Genomic DNA, 23,994 nt, shown 5'->3' on the forward strand with positions numbered 1-23,994 from the left:
TGAGTTGGATGCAAACATATTATCGGCGCCCCCCCCCCTCCCCCCAAAACCCCGCCCCTTAACTTAAAGTGACTGAAAAAAATTAAAATTAAAATCAAATATTTAAGCAGGCAAGCTAAAATAAGGAACTTTATAAACAGAATACAAATTAAATTGTAAGAGCAAAAAACAAGCAATGAGGATTTAATTAAGAAGAAATAAAATAATTCAGAATAAACTGATAAGTGGACAGGCTAAAATGTAACGCAATAAAATAGAGATTAATAATTAGAATAATAAAATATAAGCACAAAGAAAGAGGGTTAAAACACCAAGTTTATATAAAAAAGTAAATTATGGAAATAAAATAAACAGTAAAACAGAAGACAGAATAAATAAAAGGAAGAAATAAATGAAATAAAAAGGTAAAAGGCGAAAAGTATGGAATAAAATAGATAAAAAGGTAAAACAGAAAATTAAATAAATAAAAGGACAAAATAAATAAAAATGTAAAGGAAAACTCAACTAAAACAGTTACAGGCTGAGTTTAAGCTGATTTAGTGCCACCAGCGAGCTGAGCTTTAGACCAGGCTGCCACGGTTAGCATATTAGCTAGCATGTTGACTGGCTAGGTTAGCTAGCTAAACAGGCTACTATAAAGAGCTGTGGCTCGACTAATGTCACTCGTTTTGAAGTTAAACCGAGAAAATAACCAGTTCAGGGTTAATCAGGTCGTAGCTGGAGAACCGAGTTTAGCTTTAGCGTTAGCTCGCTGCCTCACTGCTATCATTCATCTGGCTGGCTGGGTAATATTAACATGGCTAGCCTTAGCTAGCACAGTAACATACATCTTAAACTGAACAGGCGACCTCTTCTGATGGTGTGAATCTATTCCCGGTGAAGTTCGGGATCTTTGGGGAAACTATGGAAGGTTTATCCTCTATTAGATTCCTTTATTTCTGAATAAGTGCGTTTGGGAACGCAGCAGTGAGGCAGCTTTGCTAGAACCCAGTGGTCCAGCGCTACTTTCGGACCCTACAGTCTCGTTTTGGTAAACAAAGGTGACGTAGGTGAATAAAGCGTATAAACTGACCAACCTGCTGTCTTTCAACCACTTTGAGAAGCTTTTCTTCATCCCTACAACATCTTTTTCTCTCTCCCTCTTCCATTCCCTATGGGCCGCGTTCTCAAGCGCCTGTGTTTGGGAGCAGATGACAGGAGGGCAGGGGACGGAGTGGATGGGCGCCTGATTAGTGCTGTGCTGTTTTTTGATGTGTGTTATCAGACTTGAACAAACAGCTCTTACAGAAAATGCAGACTAGAAATAATTTTACGGCATCGTTTTGGCGCCCCTCTAGTGCAGCGCCCATATGCGCCGCGTACGCTGCATACCCCCTTTTTGCGCCACTGCGGAGGACACAGTGTCCATGATTTCCATAAAGAATTTCAAATGTTGATTCGTCGGACCGCCGGACACTTTTCCGCTTCCCCTCAGTCGATTTTAAATGAGCTCAGGCCCAGAGAAGGTGGCAGCGTTTCTGGATCCTGTTTATATTTGGGTTCTTCTTTGTGTTTTAGAGTTTAACAGCGTTTGTGGATGCAGTGATGAACTGTGTTCACAGTCAGTGGTTTTCAGAAGTGTTTCTGAGCCCATGCAGTGATTTCACTACAGAATCATGTCTGTTTTTAATGCAGTGCTGCCTGAGGGCCCAAAGATCACGGCCAGCAGATACTGGTGTTCAGCCTCGTCCCTCACAGACAGAGATTTCTCCAGATTCTCTGAGTCTTTAATGATGTTCTGCACCGTAGACGATGAAAAGCAGAAGCTCTTTGCTGTTTTATGTTGAGGAAAGTTCTTCTTGAGTTGTTGCTCTATTTGATGGTCCAGTCTTTCACAGTGGTGACCCCTCCTCCTCTTTACTTCTGAAAGACTCCGCCTCTCTGAGCTGCTCTTTATACCCAGTCATGTTACTGACCTGCTGTCAAACAACCACCAGGTGTTTTACCAGCTTTTTTGGAAAATGTTGTTGACATCAAATTCAAAGGGTAAATATATTTCAAAAAACAAAACTTTCTCAGTTTCAGCATTTGAGATGTGGTCTTTGTACTATTTTCATTTATATATAGGATTTAAATGATTTGCTCACCTTTGCATATACACACACACACACACACACACACTGATTACAACCTTTCTATGTTTATATGGAACATTGATGGAAAACAGTGGAAAATCTGGAATAATGAGTTTTCTTTGGGGACTATTTTGACGCACAGCGCCCTGCATGTCTCCCTCCACCATGAATGGAGTTGAAGTTCTCTAAACTCTCATAAAGCAGCGTCTCAGTCATCAGGCAGTGAATTCAGAACCAGTTCATGTAGGAACTTTCTGTAGGAGCTTTTAGAGGGACGTCTGGTTCCTATCACCACCACTGTGAGCAGCTCTGACTCGGAAGGTTTATCTAGAACGGGGGGTTTCACACCAAACCGTTCCGAATGACTTTGCTTACATCTTTATTATGCAGACATTTTGACAAATTGGTGGCGTTTAGAACATTTAACCATTTTTTAATTTTAGCTTCTGTTCATGTGTGGAAGAACTTCACCTGCAAGAGTTTCCAAATCTCCAATGGAGATTCAGAGAAGGCAAAGATTTGTGGCTTTATTGGCCACAGCCGAGCCGGTTGGCCCTATATGCTTACTGCGCATGATGTATAGGGCCCTGCATGTCACGCAAGGGCCCCGCCTCCTCCTTGTGCAAAAGCTGCTTATTATTTGCAGCTTCATTAAGAGCTCATCATTGTAATGACAGTGATGTTCTAGACTCTCTGTCAGGGTTTAGTTACAGCTCTGACTGATGCAGAATGAAAAGCAATGGAGGGACATTGACTATTCATTAAATATTGTGTTTGAAATGTTGATTAGCTAGGCCTACTGGGCAATATGGATACACACTTAAATGATATCTAAATATTATCTAAATAATAACCGTTGCGTTTACAGTCGAACCAGAGTATAAACGTATAAAGGAAATCCGGGGGAGCCAGTGTGAATGGGACTAATGCCGCTGATTAAATTAACAATAGTACAATCTATTACTATTCAGGTGCTCAGCTGTGTGTCAGACGATATTAATTGAGTGATAAATATTGTTCTGTACAGATCTGCTTATTCTTAGAGCGACAGATGGAGCAGACTGGTTTAAAGAAGGGTGGACTGTAATGGGAGCACTGGGGCGTCTGGTGTGACTGTGTGCCAAATGCTTTCCATGACTCACAGGGTGGGTTTGAGGACCCCTTTGTAGAAAATTTCTTAGGGCCCAAGGGAGGTCAGGACCCACTCTGGAACAAAGACACCAAAACGTGTCTTTATAAATGGGCCCTGGCCCCCAATGACAGCCGAGAACCAGCAAGAACACGGGGACTGGACCATAAGCGAGGACGAAGCCCCGCTAAGACAGAGAATGGAGAGGGAAGGCCCGAACTCCGCTGCTCCTCTTCAGCAGCAAGGCTTGGGCACTGCCTTCCTGCCCTCTCTCTGGTACACTAACCATGAGAAATCCCATTGATTACTTAGAGGTAAGTGTTGGAGGCGAAGGCCCTGCATGCCTTTGAGGAAGAGAAACAACTCCTGGACCCAGAACACCATCACAGATTATCTATACGCCAGTCAGGGAACATTTTCAGACGAACCCACTAGAACAACACGAAAGAAATCGAGGGGAAGCCATTTAGAAGATTGTCTGGTCGGCCAAGTGCTTGTACATCCAGGCCTTGAGGCCACCACACGCTGGATGTGCTGCATCACATTGTGAAGCGTCCAAAAATTTTAACCCATTGTTTTTAATGAAGATGCATGAACTGGCGCTGACGTTTGGCGACAACATGCAGTAGCACTCTCCAACTCCCAGTGTTTGCTGGTCTTTGTTTGAGTTGTTGTTTGTTTGTAAGCCTATTTTGATGTGCTGTTTGTATGGTTGTATTTTGTCATGTCTGTCCCTCTTTCTATCTGTATTGGATCTTTGAACCTGGACGGTCATGTCCACGACCCTGGATTTGCCCTCAATAAAAGTCGCTTATCTCAGCGTATGTGTCCACCTCCTCGCTCCTTGTTACACCATGCAAACTGCTCTACTGTATTAACTATGGCGAAGGCTGGCTGATTTAAAAGGCAGGAATGTTTACCACAGAAGCTGTAAGAGCCCATCATTCATATTCCTGTTAAATATTTTGACAGTAAAAGGAGACCCGGGTCTACAGAAAAAAAGACCCATGGCTGTAGTCCAATATCCAGACCCTATACACACCCCTGGGCAGCTCTAGCTGCACCCAGCTACGATTGTGTCTTGCTTAAGTGCTCATTTGCATTGCAGTGGGTTTCCCACTTGGACAAGGATTCAAACCTTGTTCTGCCCATAGGACAATGGTGTTATCCATCATGCTGTAAATAAAACACAACAGTGTGTTTTATGGTTCTAACCTAAACTAACTAACCCCGGTTGGTTGGTTAGTGTAGTTGGTAACACCTCTGCCTTCTATGCTGTAGACTGGGGTTCAATCCCCCACCTGAGCCCCCTACACTACACCAGTAAGAGTCCTTGGGCAAGACTCCCAACACCACCTTCGCCTACTTGTGTAAAATGATCAAATTGTAAGTCGCTCTGGATAAGAACGTCAGCCAAATGCTGTAAATGTAAATGTAAAAAGTCATAAAGTGATAATGGTGCGTGCTTACACTGTTATGATGAATAGGTTCTGCCATGGTCACTAGAGTTCTCACCACTCTGTCTGGTTATAAGTGAGATGATGGCTTCATAAACACCAATGAGCTTCTTCACATGAGAAGATTGCGGCATGTATATGACTATTTGTATTACGCACTCAATGAGTGGGCGTATCTGCTAGTAGTAATAATAATAGACAGTAATAATTACTAATATGTACCTTTGGCAGTAAATGTTGAGTAGGTGTTGATGTAATATATGCTATTCAAGTGGAAAGGATGCAATGATTCAATCAAGTCAATGCAAAGCATCACTTCTTTTGCAGTGTGGTGGGTTTTGGCTGGGGAGGGGTCCAGTCTGCCAACCGATGTGACTGTGACAGGAGGAAGGGAAGGTGTTTGTGTCACTGCCTTCACTCGCGTCACTGCATGACTTGCCCACATTCACTGCATGACGTTCTTGGTGCAAGATTTGGTTTATTGACTCTGCTTCCTGTAGTAATGGCTGGAAGAAAGGTTTACTGCGGCATGTTCGTCATTATTTTGATAATAACTGCTACAATCATAGGTGTCTTTACTGGGAGAAAACAGAGGATGGAGTCGTGTCCTGCTGAAAGTTTCAGGAAAGCTGCGGTCGCTGCTGACTCTGCAGTGTGCTCGGACGTTGGACGGTGAGTGTTTTAAGCCAGATTATTGCTCTTTATGATTTTTTGCATGAAAGCAATTCACCATTATAGCTCATCTATAGTGCACTGAAAGAAACTGGTCACCAAGCAAATTTAGCAAGTGCAGTATTGCAGTAACAAATACTACACTGCATAACTAATACCTAATAATGGCTGGCTTACGGTCAGAATGCTCATTTAAAACAATAAACCACTTTTTACAGTGCATGAAAATGGTAAACATGTCTCTGATAGTCCAAATGTTGAGTTTTTGTTCCAGTGGTGAAGTTTCCTATCTCGTAAGTCGTCTGTGTTTTTGGTGGTGCAGTCAGTTTAGCTGTTTTGCTTTCTGTTTCTCAGAGACATCCTATTGTCTGGTGGTTCGGCAGCAGATGCTGCGGTAGCTGCTCTGCTGTGCACGTCAGTGGTAAACCCTCAGAGCATGGGCATTGGCGGAGGAGGCATATTCACCATAATGGACAAAAATGGTAAGCAGGGCTGAGACATGCAGTAAAAACCCCCAGAGACCACCCTTTTGTTTATTTATATACTTTATAGAAATCAAAACAATTGTTCAGCAATTAACTAGTCATTCTTTTTTCAGTTTCAAATAAAAAGCCGGCAACATCTCAAAAGTTTGGGGTCACTCGTCATAATAATAACTGTTATTCAGTCGTAACTCAGGCAGTGCGGATGGAAATGACATGAACTAAACACCAAAACTCAAAGCAACTCAGTTTACGGTGTTTCAGGATCAACACGAAGTTACGACGCGGTAGAAAAAGGGAGCGTTATTAAATAATAAGCTATAATTTCCTGTTGAATTAGTGAGATTCTGGTCATCGGTTTCCAGATGTGGGTCATTGTGGGGGTCAGTTGGTTGATCAGTTCATTCTCAGGGCTGTGCAGATTTATTAATGATCATAATTCACTCACGGCTCTGATCATCATCGAAACATCTTCATTCCTACAGCTTCATGCTCTCCGACTGACACTCGTAAGAACTGAGGTCAGTCGCAGAATCACTGTATACTCACATCTTCAGAGACACTGGTCTGGACATCAGTGACCCCACGCTTTTGAGGGGTAGTGTAAATTCAGTGTATCAGATGTTAGAAATTCAGCTTTCAGGAATCAGAAGTCAGGAGACCTTCAGCGTAGACTTGATTTTATTGACACACATGAAATGTGGGCACAGCTTAGTGGATCGCAGCCAGTCTATCACAGCCAGTCTGACTAGGGATATTTTAGGAGAACCTTATAAACACTGGAAGTTGTGGGAGGAGGATAAAGGTGCGGAAAAGGAGTTTTAGGGGGGGTAAGTGAGGGGGATGAGGGTGATAAGAAGGGGGGGTTAAGCAGGGGGATGATGATTACCCTATCAAAAGGACAGAGGTGCCGACTCCCTGCAAGGATGGCGAACATCAACACTCCTTGATGGTTGCCACCCTGGAGGGTTATTGTGTGACCTTATGGTCAGCAATCAAAGGGCCAAACCAACAATGCAGGGAGTTGACCACCTTAGATCAGCAGATAGGACGAACAATGGAGGGAGCTGACCATCCTCAGGTCAGAAGATAGAAGCTTAATTTCTCTCACAGACCAACATTAAGTTTAATACGTCTTAATCACCCTGTTTCATAATAAAAGTCTGATCAAATAATGTTCACTTTCGTTTGTAGGGACAGTGAAAGTAATCAACACCAGAGAAACTGTTCCAAAAGACTTCAGAGGAAATCTCGCAGCCTGCTCATACGACAGCACAGGTAGGCCACAGGCACAACAGCAGGTAAAACGTCTGGTCACTCACCTCTGATGCTGACATCCAATATTTACCTATGTGTGAATACTAATGTCGACACATAAACGTGTATCGAATGTAGAACTCAGGACTGGGGCAGTCGTGAAGGTCAGGGAACTGGCCTTGTGACCAGAAGGTCGCCGGTTTGATCCCCAGCGCCGACAGTCCATGACTGAGGTGTCCTTGAGCAAGACACCTAACCCCCAACTGCTCCCTGGGTGCTGTGGATAGGGCTGCCCACCGCTCCGGGCAAGTGTGCTCACTGCCCACTAGTGTGCGTGTATTCACTAGTGTGTATGTGGTGTTTCACTTCATGGATGGGTTGAATGCAGATGTGAAATTTCCCCGTTCTGGGACGAATGTATGACGAATGAATTCTGGAGCTCAGTAAGAACAAGAAAAACTTTTCTTGCTTTCACTGGAAGGAAACAGAACGAATAGATTCCCTTCACTGAAATGTTCTTTTAAGTCTTGTTACAGTAATTTTACCTAAATTAGTGTAGCCTTTTTTTTTTTTTTTTTACCTTTTATAGCTCTAGGAGTTAGAGAATTGTAAAATGCTTTGAAATGTTCATTATGTATACTTGTATCAATGTGTACTTGGTGTTTGTTTTCTTTTCTGAAAAGTTATTGAGTTTAATGAAAGTTTGCTTTAATGGAGTTCGTGGGGAAGAACAGTGGGGTGTCTGGTCGGTGAGCGAGAGAGAGACGCGGGAGCTGGGAGCAAGAATTTCGCGAGCATTTTCGTGTGAAAATTCTCTAAGTGAGGAGAATGAAAGAGCTGATGCAGTGCAGGTCGGGGTGACAAACTAAACTGAAGCGTGTCCTCCGCTAATTAGCGAAATAGCACCGTGTCGTTCGTCGGAGCAACTCGGCCAAGGGACGGAGAGACTGCTGGAACCGACGGACGCTGAACCAGTGCTGTGGACGGGACGGGCCGTGCCGACATCCTCCTGTTTGGAACCTAGGGTCTCGCTTGTAAATGTTTTTGGTTTTTCAGCCATTGGGAAGCTCCATGGCTGACCTGTGAGTGACCTCTTCCCGTTTGTTTTTTTTCTCTTTGAGCTCCAACGCGCGCCAACTGAGGGTAGCTCCCTCATAAACTGAACATTTGGGTTCTTTTTGTTCTTACTCCACACGGAACACCAAATAAGTGTACTGTAAATCACTGTTTAACCTGTGGTTACACCAAGCCCAATTTCCCTAATTATTTTCCTTGATTTTAGTTAATAGTATTAGAAGCATAATTACTAGTTCTATAATTAAATCAGAACCAAAAGACAGATTGTGTTGTCTGTGACTTGGGGGTTTTATGGTTTTAGTGTATATTTTCATGTGGGTATTCATTTTTGGAGGGTCGTAGTTGCAGGTTCAATATAAGCGTGCATGGGATATTCAAGTAGCTTTGATTAGCTGCAATTCTGAGCCTGTAGGCAAAAATCACCTTAGCAAACCAGCCAATTATATTTCAGTATTTGTAGGACCCACCTTGTACCTCCCATGCTACTTCAGGTCAAAACGTTAAGCACCTTTAGGCCCTTGTTGTTCAATCAAGTACCAGGTGGGGGCGCTACATTAGTTACATGATTAATTCTAAGATTATGATATTAAAATATTTATTTAATGTTACATATATTTAGTTTGGAAATGAAACAAATCTGTTGTTTATTTTCTCTCTGTTATAAATTACATTTACATTTACAGCATTCGGCTGACGCTCTTATCCAGAGCGACTTACAGTTTGATCATTTTACACAGGGAGGCGGAGGCAGTGTTAGGAGTCTTGCCCAAGGACTCTTATTGGTATAGTGTAGGGTGTTTACCCAGCAGACGTTTGTATTGTACATAACACAAGTTCAGGATGCGTCTGATCTGCTCCTGAAACCCATGCCAAAGGCTAATTGGTCAGTTGAAGTGCTGCGTGGTGCTGCGTTTCAGGAAAGCGTGTGTTCCACGTGTCACAAGGAAAAATAATGTCATGCACTGCATTTAAATTGGGCACAAATTCCCCTTCATAAAGATCAGAAACCTCATCAATAAAAAGCTCAATCTGTTATTTAATTTAACCCCTTCTCTACACCGAACCCTGCTGGGCTGACTGAACGACGTGCTGTGAGCTTCATTTCTGCACATACAAGCCTCACACTGACAGACACAGTGTGGAGAGACGACCAGCTACACTGGCTTAATGGACGTTTCCTGACCACTTCTGCCTTTCAGTCGCACCTTCTGTTGCTCTCCCTCTCTCGCCTTGTCTTCCCTCTCTCTCTCTCTCTCTCTCTCTCACTCTCTCTCTGTCTCTCTCTCTCTCTCTCTCTCTCTCTCTCTCTCTCTCTCTCTCTCACTCTCTCTCTGTCTCTCTCTCTCTCTCTCTCTCTCTCTCTCTCTCTCTCACTCTCTCTCTGTCTCTCTCTCTCTCTCTCTCTCTCTCTCACTCTCTCTCTGTCTCTCTCTCTCTCTCTCTCTCTCTCTCTCTGTTATTCTCTCTCTCTCTCTCTCTGTCTCTCTCTCTCTCTCTCTCTCTCTCTCACTCTCTCTCTGTCTCTCTCTCTCTCTCTCTCTCTCTCTCTCTCACTCTCTCTCTGTCTCTCTCTCTCTCTCTCTCTCTCTCGCTGTTTCTGTTTCTCTTCCCCACTCACTCTCTCACACTCTAGTGAGGTGTTAATGTGTGTCAGTGTGGTGTTGTTATCTGTTAGTGTGTGTTAGTGAGTGTTAGTGAATGTAAGTTTGTGTTAGTGTGTGTTAGTGAGTGTTAACAGGGTGTTAGTGGAGTGTTAGTGGAGTGTTAATGTGTGTTAGTGAGTGTTAATGTGTGTTAACGGGGTGTTAGTGTGTGTTAGTGGAGTGTTAGTGAATGTAAGTGTGTGTTAGTGTGTGTTAGTGTGTGTTAGTGAGTGTTAATGTGGTGTTAGTGTGTGTTAGTGGGAAGTTAGTGTTTGTTAGTGTGTGTTAGTGAGTGTTAGTGGGGTGTTAGTGTGTGTTAGTGAGTGTTAGTGGGGTGTTAGTGGGTAGTTAGTGTGTGTTAGTGTGTGTTAGTGAGTGTTAGTGGCGTGTTAGTGGGTAGTTAGTGTGTGTTAGTGGGTAGTTAGTGTGTGTTAGTGGGTAGTTAGTGTGTGTTAGTGAGTGTTAATGTGGTGTTAATGTGGTGTTAGTGGGGTGTTAGTGGGGTGTTAGTGTGTGTTTAGTGTGTAGTTAGTGTGTAGTTAGTGGGTAGTTAGTGGGTGTTAGTGGGTAGTTAGTGTGTAGTTAGTGGGTAGTTAGTGTGTAGTTAGTGGGTAGTTAGTGAGTGTTAGTAAGTGTTAGTGAGTAGTTAGTGTGTGTTAGTGGGTAGTTAGTGTGTGTTTAGTGGGTAGTTAGTGTGTAGTTAATGGGTAGTTAGTGAGTGTTAGTGGGTAGTTAGTGGGTAGTTAGTGGGTAGTTAGTGTGTAGTTAGTGGGTAGTTAGTGTGTAGTTAGTGGGTAGTTAGTGGGTAGTTAGTGAGTGTTAGTGGGTAGTTAGTGTGTAGTTAGTGGGTAGTTAGTGTGTAGTTAGTGGGTAGTTAGTGAGTGTTAGTGGGTAGTTAGTGTGTAGTTAGTGGGTAGTTAGTGTGTAGTTAGTGGGTAGTTAGTGGGTAGTTAGTGAGTGTTAGTGGGTAGTTAGTGTGTAGCTAGTGGGTAGTTAGTGAGTGTTAGTGTGTGTTAGTGTGTCTTAGTGTGTGTTAGTGAGTGTTAATGTGTGTTAGTGTGTGTTAGTGAGTGTTAATGTGTGTTAGTGTGTCTTAGTGTGTGTTAGTGAGTGTTAATGTGCTTCAGGACCAGCCGAGTGAGGGGGCTGTTGTCTGTACTCAGCTCTTGGTGCTGCAGGGCTGTATAGTGATATGAATGGGGGTCTCTTTCTTTTAAGTGTGTCCAAATTTGATCAGCTTTCTTTGTATTGCTATAATTAACGGAAATCGGCCTAATTCTGCCCTTCGTGCGTTGTTTGTGGCGTTTCTGTGCATTTTTAATATAATTTTACGCAGCTCTGCATGCCGGGTCTCAATTGGATGTTTGTCCCATCTGTGAAATCCCTGATTAGTAAGCAGGCCCCACACTTCACTGCCATGAAGGACAATTGGCTCAATTACTGATTCAAATATTTTTATCCAAATCCTGATTGGAATTCCCAAAGGAGTTTGTTGTTTTATGGCATAGAAAGCCTGCGAGCTTTGCCTCTCACTGCCAAGTTAAAATGTCCAGAACTGATGTTTAAACCTAAATAATTGAATATTGAACATTATTCCTACCTAACCTAAACGTGTGTTGTTTTCCCTGAGATCTGGATCCTTCCTGAAATATCATTATATTAGTCTTTTTCAGGTTTACTGCCAGGGCCCAGGTCTGGCAGTACTGCTCCAGCAGGTCCAGGTTCTGCTGTAGGCCCTGTTCTGAGGGGACAGCAGAACCAGGTCATCTGCACAGAGCAGGAATTTGATCTCTGAGTCGTGCAGAGTGAGACCGGGAGCTGTGGACTCGTCCAATATCTTCACCAATTCATTAATGTAGATATTAAATAGAGTTGGGCTTAAACAGCAGCCCTGTCTCACTCCACGCTCCTGGGAGATGGAATTTGTTTGTTTATTGCCAATTTTTGTGCCGCATTTATTTCCTGTGTGATTTAACTAGATCATATGTTTTACCCCCTACACCACTTTCTCTCTCTCTGTCTTTCTCTGTCTCTCTCTCTCTCTTGCTCTGCAGGTAGTCAGTGGATTGGTGTGCCTGGTCAGATCCGTGGTTATGAGCGTGTTCACAGACTGTACGGTCGTCTGCCCTGGTCAAGTCTGTTCCAGCCCACCATCCGCATGGCCAGAGAGGGGATCAAAATCTCCAAAATACTGGCGCGTTACCTCCCCATCGCCGAAAACCACAGGACACGGTATTTTACGCACACCAACATTCATCAAATCTGTATTTGGCCCCAGCTTACAGCTAACTCAAGCATTGCCTCAGGTGGCACTCTTGGCACTCTTCCGTACTCAGGATGTAATGAAACGCATGTAAGGACTCGAAGACTGGTGACAAATGGTGCTTACACAATCTGCTGGAGAGCACTACCCAACTTCAGACACCAGTGCAGCAGAGCACTGTAGTGTAAGAGACAAGGGAAGCCTTGATTCTGCTAGAAGAAATGTTCTGAATTGAGCACCGAGCAGAAAGGCACATACAAAGCACCGGCATGGGGGAGGTCACCATCTCCAGTAGCAGGACACAGCAGTTCTTCTGACCAATTGTTGCGAAGAAATCTGGATCTCTATCCAGATATCACGCTCACAATAAATGACAGCATCTTAGCTCCCTTATGTCAATCTGACTATAAGTCATTATACTACCCATCTGTGCTAAATTATAGTGAACATGTTAAACTGATTGGTTTAAGCAATAAGTGCACAAAACATGATATTACACTGAGCAGATGACACTGCCAAACCAACCGACCAACAAGAAAATTAGAAAGTGAAACTCCACTAATTTTGCCCATTATGGAGTTTCTTATCCAAACAGACTGGGTGGGCAGAGCCTGCTGCAGCGGGTCTTTCCATTGGCTGTAGGCCGAACTTGAGGTGCCTTTTACAGACACTTTGCTTGAGGTACACACTATGCAAGGTTTCTCTATAGAAACCTTGAGTGTAAGGAAGACTCTCCAGACCGATTGGAATCCATGTCACCCGTTTACTCAAACACACAAAAACCAGAATCAGAGACAAAAACAGTCCAAATGTTAAAACACCAGAAAAGTTCACAAAACAGCAACAGCACCAAAGGGAGGTCCAAAAGCAGAGTCCAAGAGCTCAGAAAAGGGTCAAGAAAGAAGGCTTCACAATGAGCAGCTGTACTGAAGATCCTTATATATAAAGGTAAATGAGCTGCAGGTGAGAAGGGTCAGGGTTTAACTAGGAAGACGTCAGTGTTCAGGTGAGGCTGACCACTGGTGACAAAGGTATTACACCTGACAATGAGATATGAGCTGGAACACTGTTCCGTCTCCACCTTTAATTCTGGAACGGGTTTCCAGTTTGTTCCGGACCATTTCCAGCCCTGATTACGCCCTCTACCAGCTGTAGGAGTCCATGTGGGTTTCTCTTCTTTCTCAGGCAGCTGTTCGTGGATGCAGAGGGGAACATGCTAAAGGAAGGAGACACAGTGAAGTATGAGAAACTTGCAGACACCCTGGAGAAGATTGCAGATCATGGAGCAGAGGAGTTCTACACAGGAGAAACAGCCAGAGACCTGATCAGTGACATACAGGAAGCAGGTAATAAAAGTATACTGATAAATCAATGTGATCGGTTATTAATCTCAGTTTTACTGAGCTCTGCTAAAGCCTGAGTAGACTGATAAATCAACGTGATCAGTTATTAATCTCAGTGTTACTGAGCTCTGCTAAAGCCTGAGTAGACTGATAAATCAATGTGATCGGTTATTAATCTCAGTGTTACTGAGCTCTGCTAAAGCCTGAGTAGACTGATAAATCAATGTGATCGGTTATTAATCTCAATGTTACTGAGCTCTGCTAAAGCCTGAGTAGACTGATAAATCAATGTGATCAGTTATTAATCTCAGCGTTACTGAGCTCTGCTAAAGCCTGAGTAAACTGATAAATCAATGCGATCAGTTATTAATCTCAGTGTTACTGAGCTCTGCTAAAGCCTGAGTAGACTGATAAATCAATGTGATCGGTTATTAATCTCAGTGTTACTGAGCTCTGCTAAAGCCTGAGTAGACTGATAAATCAATGTGATCAGTTATTAATCTCAGTGTTACTGAGCTCTGCTAAAGCCTGAGTAGTCTGATAAATCAATGTGATCGGTTATTAAACTCAGTGTTACTGAGCTCTGCTAAAGCCTGAGTAGACTGATAAATCAATGTGATCGGTTATTAATCTCAGCGTTACTGAGCTCTGCTAAAGCCTGAGTAGACTGATAAATCAATGTGATCAGTTATTAATCTCAGCGTTACTGAGCTCTGCTAAAGCCTGAGTAGACTGATAAATCAATGTGATCGGTTATTAATCTCAGCGTTACTGAGCTCTGCTAAAGCCTGAGTAGACTATTAAATCAATGTGATCGGTTATTAAACTCAGTGTTACTGAGCTCTGCTAAAGCCTGAGTAGACTGATAAATCAATGTGATCGGTTATTAATCTCAGTGTTACTGAGCTCTGCTAAAGCCTGAGTAGACTGATAAATCAATGTGATCGGTTATTAATCTCAGCGTTACTGAGCTCTGCTAAAGCCTGAGTAGACTGATAAATCAATGTGATCGGTTATTAAACTCAGTGTTACTGAGCTCTGCTAAAGCCTGAGTAGACTGATAAATCAATGTGATCGGTTATTAATCTCAGCGTTACTGAACTCTGCTAAAGCCTGAGTAGACTGATAAATCAATGTGATCAGTTATTAATCTCAGCGTTACTGAGCTCTGCTAAAGCCTGAGTAGACTGATAAATCAATGTGATCAGTTATTAATCTCAGCGTTATTGAGCTCTGCTAAAGCCTGAGTAGACTGATAAATCAATGTGATCGGTTATTAATCTCAGCGTTACTGAGCTCTGCTAAAGCCTGAGTAGACTGATAAATCAATGTGATCAGTTATTAATCTCAGCGTTACTGAGCTCTGCTAAAGCCTGAGTAGACTGATAAATCAATGTGATCAGTTATTAATCTCAGCGTTATTGAGCTCTGCTAAAGCCTGAGTAGACTGATAAATCAATGTGATCGGTTATTAATCTCAGCGTTATTGAGCTCTGCTAAAGCCTGAGTAGACTGATAAATCAATGTGATCGGTTATTAATCTCAGCGTTACTGAGCTCTGCTAAAGCCTGAGTAGACTGATAAATCAATGTGATCGGTTATTAATCTCAGCGTTATTGAGCTCTGCTAAAGCCTGAGTAGACTGATAAATCAATGTGATCAGTTATTAATCTCCGCATTACTGAGCTCTGCTAAAGCCTGAGTAGACTGATAAATCAATGTGATCGGTTATTAATCTCGGTGTTACTGAGCTCTGCTAAAGCCTGAGTAGACTGATAAATCAATGTGATCGGTTATTAATCTCGGTGTTACTGAGCTCTGCTAAAGCCTGAGTAGACTGATAAATCAATGTGATCAGTTATTAATCTCAGCGTTACTGAGCTCTGCTAAAGCCTGAGCAGACTGATAAATCAATGTGATCGGTTATTAATCTCAGGGTTACTGAGCTCTGCTAAAGTCTGAGTAGACTGATAAATCAATGTGATCGGTTATTAATCTCAGCATTATTGAGCTCTGCTAAAGTGTGAGTAGACTGATAAATCAATATGATCAGTTATTAATCTCAGTGTTACTGAGCTCTGCTAAAGCCTGAGTAGACTGATAAATCAATGTGATCGGTTATTAAACTCAGTGTTACTGAGCTCTGCTAAAGCCTGAGTAGACTGATAAATCAATGTGATCAGTTATTAATCTCAGTGTTACTGAGCTCTGCTAAAGCCTGATTAGACTGATAAATCAATGTGATCGGTTATTAATCTCAGTGTTACTGAGCTCTGCTAAAGCCTGAGTAGACTGATAAATCAATGTGATCGGTTATTAATCTCAGTGTTACTGAGCTCTGCTAAAGCCTGAGTAGACTGATAAATCAATGTGATCAGTTATTAATCTCAGTGTTACTGAGCTCTGCTAAAGCCTGAGTAGACTGATAAATCAATGTGATCGGTTATTAATCTCAGTGTTACTGAGCTCTGCTAAAGCCTGAGTAGACTGATAAATCAATGTGATCAGTTATTAATCTCAGTGTTACTGAGCTCTGCTAAAGCCTGATTAGACTGATAAATCAATGTGATCAGTTATTAATCTCAGCGTTACTGAGCTCTGCTAAAGCCTGAGTAGACTGATAAATCAATGTGATCAGTTATTAATCTCAGCGTTACTGAGCTCTGCTAAAGCCTGAGTAGACTGATAAATCAATGTGATCAGTTATTAATCTCAGTGTTACTGAGCTCTGCTAAAGCCTGAGTAGACTGATAAATCAATGTGATCAGTTATTAATCTCAGTGTTACTGAGCTCTGCTAAAACCTGAGTAGACTGATAAATCAATGTGATCGGTTATTAATCTCAGTGTTACTGAGCTCTGCTAAAGCCTGAGTAGACTGATAAATCAATGTGATCGGTTATTAATCTCAGCGTTACTGAGCTCTGCTAAAGCCTGAGTAGACTGATAAATCAATGTGATCGGTTATTAATCTCAGTGTTACTGAGCTCTGCTAAAGCCTGAGTAGACTGATAAATCAATGTGATCGGTTATTAATCTCAGCGATACTGAGCTCTGCTAAAGCCTGAGTAGACTGATAAATCAATGTGATCAGTTATTAATCTCAGTGTTACTGAGCTCTGCTAAAGCCTGAGTAGACTGATAAATCAATGTGATCAGTTATTAATCTCAGCGTTACTGAGCTCTGCTAAAGCCTGAGTAGACTGATAAATCAATGTGATCAGTTATTAATCTCAGTTTACTGAGCTCTGCTAAAGTCAGAGTAGACTGATAAATCAATGTGATCGGTTATTAATCTCAGTGTTACTGAGCTCTGCTAAAGCCTGAGTAGTCTGATAAATCAATGTGATCGGTTATTAATCTCAGCGTTACTGAGCTCTGCTAAAGTCTGAGTAGACTGATAAATCAATGTGATCGGTTATTAATCTCAGCGTTATTGAGCTCTGCTAAAGCCTGAGTAGACTGATAAATCAATGTGATCAGTTATTAATCTCAGTGTTACTGAGCTCTGCTAAAGCCTGAGTAGACTGATAAATCAATGTGATCGGTTATTAATCTCAGCGTTACTGAACTCTGCTAAAGCCTGAGTAGACTGATGAATCAATGTGATCAGTTATTAATCTCAGTGTTACTGAGCTCTGCTAAAGCCTGAGTAGACTGATAAATCAATGCGATCGGTTATTAATCTCAGCGTTACTGAGCTCTGCTAAAGCCTGAGTAGACTGATAAATCAATGCGATCGGTTATTAATCTCAGCGTTACTGAGCTCTGCTAAAGCCTGAGTAGACTGATAAATCAATGCGATCGGTTATTAATCTCAGTGTTACTGAGCTCTGCTAAAGCCTGAGTAGACTGATGAATCAATGTGATCAGTTATTAATCTCAGTGTTACTGAGCTCTGCTAAAGCCTGAGTAGACTGATAAATCAATGTGATCAGTTATTAATCTCAGTGTTACTGAGCTCTGCTAAAGCCTGAGTAGACTGATAAATCAATGTGATCGGTTATTAATCTCAGCGTTACTGAACTCTGCTAAAGCCTGAGTAGACTGATGAATCAATGTGATCAGTTATTAATCTCAGTGTTACTGAGCTCTGCTAAAGCCTGAGTAGACTGATAAATCAATGTGATCAGTTATTAATCTCAGTGTTACTGAGCTCTGCTAAAGCCTGAGTAGACTGATAAATCAATGTGATCGGTTATTAATCTCAGCGTTTGACTCTAATGGCCAGATATTAAATGTTGTCCTGTGTGCATTCCTGCCCCTCCTATTATGTGTGTGTACATTATCTGATGTGTGCTGTGTGTAAGGTGGTAGTATCACTCTGGAGGATTTGCGCTCGGTCGAGGTGACGGAGGTGGAGCCCTGGAACGTGTCTGTGGGCGAGTACACCATGTACTTCCCCCCTCCGCCTTCAGGGGGAGCATTGGTCAGCTTCATCCTCAATGTTATGGAAGGTGAGGCAAATTATTAATCAGTGACGTTTAGTTGACTGTATCTCATTAATATCTCATTAATATTCTACACTTTTTCTCACGTTTTATTTTCCTGCACTGAGGGAAAGAGTTTTATGCATTTCACTCACTGAGCACTTTATTAAGTATGCCTGCTTGTATCTGCGCTCAACTGACCCTACAGTTTCGCTCTGTAGTTCTACAGTTACAGACTGTAGTCCATCTGTTTCTCTGATACTCTGTTACCCTGTTCTTCAGTGGTCAGGACCCCCATGGACCCTCACAGAGCAGGTACTGTTTGGGTGGTGGGTCATTCTCAGCACTGCAGTGACACTGACGTGTGGTGGCGTGTTGCGCTGGTGTGAGTGGATCAGACACGGCAGTGCTGCTGGAGTTTTTAAGCACCTCAGTGTCGCTGCTGGACTGAGAAGCAAAAACATGCTTTGACCACTGATGAAGGACCAGAGGATGACCAACACAAACTGTGCAGCAGCAGATGAGCTGTCGTGTAAAACTACATGTGGACACTGAAAAACTTTCCAAAATAAAAAATGAACGAGGCTAAAACATTAGAACTTCACCGGTGTGTGGAATTTCGCCTGACTGCTGCTTCAGTGCAGTATTGTGTTGAGACATTTGTGGACTGTGATCTTGCACGCAGTGCTTTTTCTGAAATGGGACAAACGTAAGAACCCAAACTGAAAGTATGGACTAGAAGGAAAAGAAGGAAAAGAGCGTGTGCCGACCTACCATCGCTACATAGAGGCCTGCAAGTTTGCTGGAGGACTGAGGAAGTTCATGAGAGATCCCAGATTCAATGACATAACGGTGGGTTCTGCTAGAACTTTTGAGAGCAGAACAATTTGTTAGTGTGTTTGCCTGTGGTTGACTCAGGACCTTTGTCTGCACCTGTGTCTGTAGTGAAGTACTGACTACGCTATTCAGCTCTGTTATTGCTTTGAGCGGCAGAATAGACAAAACCATCCATTTACTGAACGGTCATCGTTGCATTTTTAGACAGTTACAATCCGAAAGCCTCTCTTAACAGACTAATCCACAAACACTACTCTTTATTTACTGTTTTATTTAAGCCGAAGTAAATGTAACAAAAAGGGCCAAACCGTTCTTTTAACTGATTAAAATCTGCAAGAGTCAATGTTGAGCAGAACCACAGAATCATCAGCCAAGTAGTTAGTCATCCTCAGCAACCACAACATCCAGAGAAAAGTGAGCAGATGGTACTGGCCTTGAGGGCTCCGGTCCAGGGGCATCATGCATAAAACATTGTTTGATTGAAAGTGTGCATCTGCACAAAAAGCAGCTTTGTGTCAGTCAAGCCTTGAGTTTCTGAGGTGCAGGTCTGAGTCGAGTCTCTAAGGTTCGAGTCTGAGTCAAATCTTAAGTATCTGAGACGTGAATTCAAGGCAAGTCACAAGTCTTTGAGGTCCGAGTCTGAGTTGAGCCTTGAGTCTCTGAGGAGTGAGTCTGAGACGGGTCTCGAGTCTCTGCAGTGCAAGTCTGAACCAAGCCTCAAGCCTCTGTGATGCAGCGTCAAGTCTCAAGTCTCTGAGATGAGAGTCCGAGTTGAGTCTCGAGTCAGAGGTCTGAGTGTGAGATGAGTCTTGAGTCTCTGAGAGATGAGTCTGAGTCGAGTCTCAAGTCTCTGAGGTACAAGTTCGAGTCGAGTCTCCGAGATACGCGTTTGAGTTGAGTTGAGCAAATCAGATCTTATGTCTCTGATGTCCAAGTCGAATTTCGAGCCTCTGAGATGAGAGTCTTGAGAGAGTGCTGAGTGTCTGAGGTATGAGCCAGAGATGATTCTCAAGTGTCTAAGGTGCAAATCTGAGTCGAGTCTTGAGGCTCTGAAGTCTCTGAATTGCTAGTCTCTGAAGTTCTAGTCAGAATTGAGATTCAAGTCTCTGGGGTTTGAGCCTGAGTTGAGTCTTGAGTCTCTGAATTGCGTGTTTGAGTCAAGTCTCTGCAAAGAGTTTTCACACAGTAAATACAATGTCGGAGGCAGTGGGCGGGAGCTCTGGGTGGTATTCCCTGTAGACGTAGTCCTTTTCATAATCATCTGTGTTTGTGTTAAACAGAACGCCTCCAAAATCATTCAGAAGGAGTTTGCCAGCTACATTAGAAAGAAGATCACAGATAACCGCACCCACGATCCTGAGTACTACAGTGTCACCTCAGACGTGGACACACTGGGCACAACCCATATATCCGTTCTTGATGAGGACGGAATGGCTGTGTCCGTCACCAGCTCCATCAACTTTATGTGAGCAAAATCCACTTTCCTTATGTTAAATTCATGTTGATCAATACTCTCTTACATGTTGTATAGTAACATAAAGTCCTGGTGCTAAAATCTGACCGTCTGGGCTGCATTTGAAGCCGTTGTATGACCACCTCACAACAGCCGAATTCAGTATCACTGCGCCACGGCATGAAAACGCTCTTGTGCTGTCAATGAATAATCGTTGACTCTTATGCTGCTCACATGGACCGAGTGTACTGATGAAGTAAGAACCTGTTTTTTGTTTAAACTGAGGGGCTGGCAACTTATGTTCTTAACTAGAACTGGGCCGGTCAGCTGGCTAACAGGCTAAAATATCATTCTCCTTTAATTTCACAGGCTTGAATTATAGCGCTCATGTTATGATTAACTGTAAAATGTCAGTATAAAAGTCTAAAAAATGTCACATGAATGTTTCACACACCTCAAATGTTTGTGTTTCGGTCAGAAGGCGCGTCAAACCCAGGCTGAATCCCAAACGGCTTCGTGCTCCCTAAACAGTGTTCTAGCTATGAAAGATTAGAAATGGGCATCGTGTATGAAATGTGGATGTGTCCGAGTCCCAAACGACTGTTTCTTAGCGGTGTTTTGCTTTGTTGGGCTGCAGGATCCAGTATTTAAACTCCTGCGTAGTGCACTATGTAGGGAGCAGGGAGCCGTTTGAGATTCACTCCAAGTGCGAGAAGAGGAGCGGCACTGAATTGGTGCTACATAAGACTTGTGCTGGTGATTTGGCACCAAAAAATACTTATAAAGTGAAGGTTTCTGCTTTAAACAGTGCTGCGTTATTTTTTAAAAGCAATACGCCACTTGAGGCCATGTGTTACAGTGCTTTTATTACAGGGAAAGGGGCTTTTTCTCTGCTTAACATGCACACATACATTAAAAAAAAAAAAAAAAAAAAAAAAAAAAAAAAAATATATATATATATATATATATATATATATATGTGTGTGTGTATATATGTATATATATATATATATATATATGTATATATGTATGTATGTATGTGTGTATATATATATATATATATATATATATATATATATATATATATATATATATATATATGTATGTATAATATATATATGTATGTATAATTTTTTTTAATATATATATTTCTTTCGGTGAGCCTACCTATGTAAGTTTTTCAGTCAGCAGTGGAACAACTAATTAAACTGGAATCAGCCAGAAATCAAAAGAATGCAATTCAGCAAACAAGACCACCTGTGAAACACTTTACAGACTGACTGGAACAAAACCACATTCAGCCTAGTAGCAAGCAAGCAAAATTTATTTATATAGCGCTTTTTACAACAGGTGTTGTCACAAAGCAGCTTTACAGAACAATCAGTATTACAGAGAGAAAAGAAAAGAAGAAAGAAAATCCGGGTCCAAGCCCCCATGAGCATCGCCAGCGGCGACGGTGGTAAGGAAAACTCCCTAAAAGAGGAAGAAACCTTGAGAGGAACCAAGACTCAGAAGGGGAACCCATCCTCCTCTGGTCGACACCGGATAGCAAACATTATTAGTATGAAGTTTTATAGTAAAGTGGGAAAAGAAAGTCTGAAAAAGCTGAGCTCAACCTGATATTCTGACAGTTTTATGGCTCTGGTCTCGTTGACGAGTGATGGGAAGAGGGATGGTGAGATTGGCCGCAGGCTGGGACAGGCGACAGCAGTAATTGTACTGGACTGAAGTGCTGAAGAGGAGCTGAGCCATAAGGAGAAGCTCTCTGTTTACCGGTTGGTCCACATCCCCACCCTCACCTGTGGTCATGAACTGTGGGTAATGACCCGAAAGAACGAGATCACGGATACAAGCGGCGGAAATGAGCCTCGTCACAGTGTGGCGGAGTCACCATGAGGAGCTCAGGGTAGAGCCGCTACTGCTCTACATTGAGAAGGGCCAGTTGAGGTGGTTCGGGCATCTGATCCGGATGCCCTTGGACGCCTTCCGGTGGGGGTGTACCAGGCACGGCCTTCAGGGACAAGACCCCAGGGTCGTTCTAGGCCTTTATGTCAAATAGCATGCCTGTGATGCATCGTGGTGTTGTCCGCAGTAACGGCCTTCCCCTTGTGTCATGTAGTATCAGTAAGATATGGTTTTATTGTGTATACCGCTGTATTGTTACATCCTTCTGTAACAATATCTCCCCTTTAAGATTCGGGTCTGGAGAATATTCACCCAAAACAGGCATCATCCTCAACAACATCCTGACAGACTTCTGCAAGGAAACAAACCAGGTTCAAGCTGGTGAGTCATCTTGTATGGAGACTTTCTAAATTCCATAGAAACACAAGATTAGTACCTGACATAAAAGAGCTCTGTGTGTGTAGGTGAACGTCCTCCCTCGTCCACAGCTACGATGATCCTTCACTCCAAAGTTACCAACCACACTGTGGTCATTGGAGGCTCAGGGGGCACGATGATCACCACCGGGATGACTATGGTGAGTTTTTGTCCATGGAGATCTTGACATATGTCACTTATAGCTAGAGAGGAATTTACAGCTGCTGCATCTTCAGTAGACTTAAGGGTCTTTATGCACCAAAAGCGACTTATTTGTGTGATTTATTCGCAGTATTGGGGAGTAGTGAACTACATGTAATTGAGCTAGTAGTACATTCACATTTGCATAGTGATTAAAGAAATTAAGTGGGCATTTTTTTGCAATAAAGTCAAGTGAGTGTTTGGTTAGTGTAGTGGGTAACACCTTTGCCTTCTAGACTGGACATCTGGACAAGCACCATAGACTATACCAATAAGAGTCCTTGGGCAAGACTCCTAACACCACCTTCGCCTACCTGTGTAAAAATGCTCAAATTGTAAGTCGCTCTGGATAAGAGCGTCAGCCAAATGCTGTAAATGTAACAACCAGCCCCAGAAATGGATTGAAGGGGCTGTAATACACGCTGAAGTTCAATCAGAATTTTTGCCTGCTATGAAGCGTAGTATTGTAAAGCAAGTGCACGTTGACTTTTGTAGTCGTTCTAGCCGTGTTGTGTTCTGAGGTCAATCTACCTCGCTCTACTGTTGTAACAGGCACTAATGAACTTCCTGTGGTTCGGGAAGAGTCTGAAGGATTCCATCAAAACGCCCGTCGTGACTCTGTTCAACAAAAAGCTCAATTTTGAGTGCAACTTCGACAAGGTACTGAAACTAAAACTGAGTCCTGAATCTTGGGCCATTCAGTTCATATGATAAAGAGCAAAATGCATATACAGTTTATAAAGATGTTTATAAACTCTGTTTACTGTGTTACTGTATTCTCTCTCTCTCCTTCAGGAGGTCATCGTGGCTCTAAGAGCACTCGGGCACAAAGTCCCGATCTTCCAAAATGCAGTCAATGCACTATCGAAGAAAAACGGAGAGTGCATCCAGGCTGTTTCAGACGAGCGGAAGATGGCCAAAGCTGCAGGATACTGACCTCTTCTTAATGGGCCCATATGTGAAATTCTTTTTTTATCTGAGGTTCAATTCAAAGTCCAATGTCAGATTCAGAAGCTTTTTGGAAGAATTCCATGAAAGAAGAAGCCACAAAATGCAACGCCTGACCTGGAACTCCAAATGGAATCGTGTGAAGTGGTCAGATTAGACGAAAATGTAACTTCTTGGTCATTTGGTCATGCACACAAAGGGGCAATTCTAATAAATATATATTTCTCCATAGTTTGTCATCTGCTTCTCTTCCCTTTAACTGCAGTGCTGCAGTAAACAAGCAAGCAAACTTTGCTTTGTGTTCTCTAAAGTTACAGTATGAGTGTCTGATAATGTGCATATCCTTGCAACAGACAACAAAGATGCA

The 23,994-nt window shown here is 42.5% G+C and overlaps 1 protein-coding gene across 1 annotated transcript; it reads left to right on the forward strand.

The window, feature by feature from the left end:
• Positions 1 to 5,202: 5,202 nt before the first annotated feature.
• Positions 5,203 to 23,804, forward strand: LOC108415141 (glutathione hydrolase 5 proenzyme-like). The gene is made up of 12 exons (XM_037535991.1): positions 5,203 to 5,372; positions 5,727 to 5,854; positions 7,049 to 7,155; positions 11,894 to 12,063; positions 13,280 to 13,440; positions 17,747 to 17,893; positions 18,609 to 18,718; positions 19,984 to 20,168; positions 22,351 to 22,442; positions 22,526 to 22,638; positions 23,232 to 23,339; positions 23,475 to 23,804. Exons 1-12 carry the CDS (start codon positions 5,203 to 5,205, stop codon positions 23,613 to 23,615), a joined length of 1,632 nt encoding a protein of 543 aa, XP_037391888.1. The 3' UTR covers positions 23,616 to 23,804.
• The last annotated feature ends 190 nt before the right edge of the window (positions 23,805 to 23,994 follow it).

Source organism: Pygocentrus nattereri, chromosome 29, assembly GCF_015220715.1.
Source record: "Pygocentrus nattereri isolate fPygNat1 chromosome 29, fPygNat1.pri, whole genome shotgun sequence".
NCBI lineage: Eukaryota > Metazoa > Chordata > Actinopteri > Characiformes > Serrasalmidae > Pygocentrus > Pygocentrus nattereri.

Excerpts from the sequence above, each read along its gene's own strand:
- LOC108415141 (XM_037535991.1), top strand. The coding sequence starts at position 5,203 with ATGGCTGGAAGAAAGGTTTACTGCGGCATGTTCGTCATTATTTTGATA. Across the intron at positions 7,156-11,893 it reads GGCCACAGGCACAACAGCAG|TGGATTGGTGTGCCTGGTCA; the intron begins GTAAAACGTCTG and ends GCAGGTAGTCAG. Across the intron at positions 23,340-23,474 it reads TTGAGTGCAACTTCGACAAG|GAGGTCATCGTGGCTCTAAG; the intron begins GTACTGAAACTA and ends TCTCTCCTTCAG.